The sequence below is a fragment of the Cyprinodon variegatus genome, unplaced genomic scaffold (genome assembly GCF_000732505.1).
Source record: "Cyprinodon variegatus isolate N-32 unplaced genomic scaffold, C_variegatus-1.0 Scaffold1115, whole genome shotgun sequence".
Taxonomy (NCBI): Eukaryota; Metazoa; Chordata; class Actinopteri; order Cyprinodontiformes; family Cyprinodontidae; genus Cyprinodon; species Cyprinodon variegatus.
In genome coordinates, this window is record NW_015151568.1 from 110,098 (window position 1) to 113,577 (window position 3,480).

General features: G+C 37.3%; 1 protein-coding gene across 1 annotated transcript in view; it reads right to left on the reverse strand.

Moving 5' to 3' along the window:
- The window catches only part of LOC107101579 (cAMP-regulated phosphoprotein 19-like), a 9,176-nt gene extending 5,696 nt beyond the window's left edge, over nt 1-3,480 (reverse strand). The window contains exons 1-2 of the mRNA XM_015400538.1: nt 3,326-3,480; nt 2,799-2,921 (exon numbers count right to left, since the gene is read on the reverse strand). Of these exons, the coding sequence (XP_015256024.1) occupies nt 2,799-2,921; nt 3,326-3,370 (168 nt within the window). The 5' untranslated portion in view covers nt 3,371-3,480. The remainder of the gene's footprint in view (nt 1-2,798; nt 2,922-3,325) is intronic.

Sequence of the window (3,480 nt, forward strand, 5' to 3'; positions counted from 1 at the left end):
GAAAGACTGATTTAAGACATTTTAATACCAATTAAGGCCATAATTTTATTTTGAAGAATTCAATGCCTTTTAAGACTTTTTAAGGACCTGCGGGAACCCTGGATTAATTTATCCTATTTACTCACTATCAAAGTTTTCACTCAGTCTGTTTCACCTTGAAGGCCTCACCATTCCCTGCAGGATGGTGTTTGTAGCTTCCTCCCATAACAAACCAGATTATTTCTCCAGGTTTATTCATAACATTTTACTGTTTAACCAATGTGTCTGTAATTTGTTTTTACTCTGACTACTTTCCATTGTTGTAAGTAAGGAGGAAAAGACTCTGCTCAGGCAGAACGGGCCTGAATACAGAGCAGTAAGGGCTGGATGATGAACTGTTCTCTTTGCTAAGATATGAAAATAAAATGCCGACTGAGTGAAATCAATCAATCTCCGTTTATTTAACAAGACTGAATAGTTGAATACTTTTTTTTTCCCACTACATGGATCATTTCAAATGTACATTTTATACATTAACTTGTTTATAAAACAGTTAACTCAGAAGAAGCCATTTTGTTTTTATAAAAATACTTTTAAAACATGAGCTTTATAACAGACTGTAGATCTAAAGGGGGAAATCTGCAAGGCTAAATGCAATTTAGTTGCTAATAAATAGTTTAATAAATCTAGACTTTATGTAGATTTCTCAGTTTTATGGAAGTATTAATGATAAAGTATCTTATAAATGGTAGAAAAGTCAGAAACTGCAGAGTGGTTGCCTATCAGCTAAAGCTAGAAAAATTTAAACATAGCATCCGCTTTGATGAGCAATATTTCCAAAACTGAATCCAGTTTTAACTCCTTGCCTCTCAGGTCTCAGGGGGAGCTATGCTAGCGGTTTCCAAGGAGCAGAGCATAACAGGTAGGAGCCATGCATCTTTACATTACATTAAATAGTATAAAATGTTTTGTTAATCGGCAGTAAAAAAGAGGGAAGCACTTAAAAGATTTTAAACTCTCACAGTAACAAAGGGTATAATTCAAACGTTTTTCGAAAAAAGTAAAAAAGAAAAAATCCATTAGATTTTGTTTCCAAGTTTGAAGACGCTTTGCTTCCCATCCAGGAAGATTTTTTAATTCAAAATGTCAGAAATAGCGTTGAGTTCCAGGCTTTGTAACGCTATTTTTTGACATTTTGAATTAAAAAAGCTTCCTGGATGGGAAGCAAAGCGTCTTCAAACTTGGACACAAAATCCAATGGATTTTTTTTTTTTTTTTTTTTTGTTTTTTGGAATGACTATGACCTGGATGACTGAGAATCTTCACCAGCATAACAACTAACCTATTGATAGCAATGCTTACGTTGTTTAGGGTAACAAAATTTGGTTTTTTTAAATGTAGAGACCTTTTTTTTTTTTTTTTTTTTGGAACGGGTGAATGTTAGATCATTCTGGCTTAAACATGCATATGAAACATGTTTATAAATGTACTCTTTATCAGACTATATTGTCCCAAAAGTTAGAACATTTCTATTTTTAAACAAAACCCCGTCTTAAAATCTTTGGGGGGTTTTCTGTTATTTTATGCAGTTTCTAAGTCACCAATTTAGTGCTAATTGGTCCCAATGGAATTTCCCATTGGGAACCTGCTAGCACTAAGTTGCTAACTGGTTAGCAAGATGCTTCCTACAAACCGGCCACAACCAAACTTGCTTGCGAACCTTCCGCCACAACAATCCCGCCCCCTTGATAATCGACCAATCACATTCACTTTATTCACTCCTGTAAAGTCGGCAGAGATGGGAAGTAATGAAGTACAAATTCTTCGTTACTGTACTCAAGTAGATTTTTCTGATATTTTTACTTTACTTTACTACTTATTTTTATGGAGACTTTTTACTTCTACTCCTTACATTTTTACACAAATATCTGTACTTTCTACTCCTTACATTTTTAAAAATTGTCTCGTTACTTTAGTTTTGAATCATTTCAATGGAGTTACCGTTATTATTTTTCACGTCATCAATACCAAATTCAATCTAATTGGATGGGAATCTACGTTGCATTTGACGCACCGCTACAAGATGAATCGACAGATTCGGCGGTATTCATTGGCGGCAAATCAATGCAGCTTGGTGGCGGTGGCGTTAGCATAGTAGCATGGACGACGAGATGATTGAAAATGAACACAACGGAGATCTAGTCCTATTGGCAGACATCCATTTAAAATGTAGGCAACGGCATGAAAAAAGTGGTTTCTACTTTTACTTTTATACTTTAAGTAAATTTACAAGCCTGTACTTTGTTACTTTTACTTGAGTAAAGAAGTTTAATCAGTACTTCCACTTTTACCAGAGTATTTTTTAACACAAGTATCTGTACTTTTACTCAAGTACGGAAAGTGAGTACTTTTGCCATCTCTGAAAGTCGGGCACCACTCGGGAGAATTCGGAAATGCAACGGTTGGAACGGCCGCTTCCCTACGACTTTAAAGATCCGCAGGAACCTTGAGAAGGGCTCCACAGCTCTATATGCCAGAGCGGCGGTGCAGAGGCAGCCATTTTCACTCTTTTTTTTTTTTTTTGGGATAAAAATGTTTTGTTTTTTTGTTGTTATTGTTTTTTTTTTTTAAATCGATACTAGGAACTGAAACATCGATATGTCGGGCAGCTAAAAAATAAAAATCACGATATATTGCAAAATGGATTTTTTTCCCCGAACACCCTACTGGAGAGAAGCGATTAGGATCTCCTACAGATTAGAAATGTGGAGCTAAGGGCCTGAAAGGGCCTGAAAGGTTGGGGTCAGGGTGAACTTTACCCCTTTCTGGAGTCTTTTCCTCAGAAAGTCTGAACCACCAGGTTTGGCTCCCAGGTTAGGGTACCTGGCCTTCAGCTTGACCTCCTCTGCCTTTTCTGGGCTGATCACTTTATCCTCCATTTCCTGTTGGAAGCAGAACAGAAACTGACCAATAAATAAATCACTCATAACAGATCCAGCAGCTGCAGCACATTTTAAACGACATGGCCAACAATGATCAGCCCCACGAGCTAAACTCCCACAATAGCTTGTTTTTCCACAGCTAAACGCTTCATTTGCAAAAAATGATTAAAGAAATGTTTGTTTTTTTAAGGTTTGTTTGTTAAAAATTCGCAAAACAAAACACTGTCTGAAAAAATATAGATTTTATAGTTATTAGAACTAAATGACGATGGAGAAATGAGTGAAAATGAGCTAGTTGCTAACTAGAGGCTAACTGGTTGCTAACTAGCTCGGTGTTTGTTTGCCACCGTCTGCTTTTAACCGTCGCTTATCGCATTTAAAGTGCGGTTTATTGTGTCGTTTACCTGCTGCTCCTCCACAGTCGCCATTCCTTCCTCCTGCTCAGACATTTCCTGGATGTAAAGGCGAGGATCTGGGCTCCAAACCGCGTCTGTCCGCCCGGGCAGTTAATGTTCTAGAAGATGACAGGAAGCAGCGCCAGGAGGACGGTGCTGTTAGC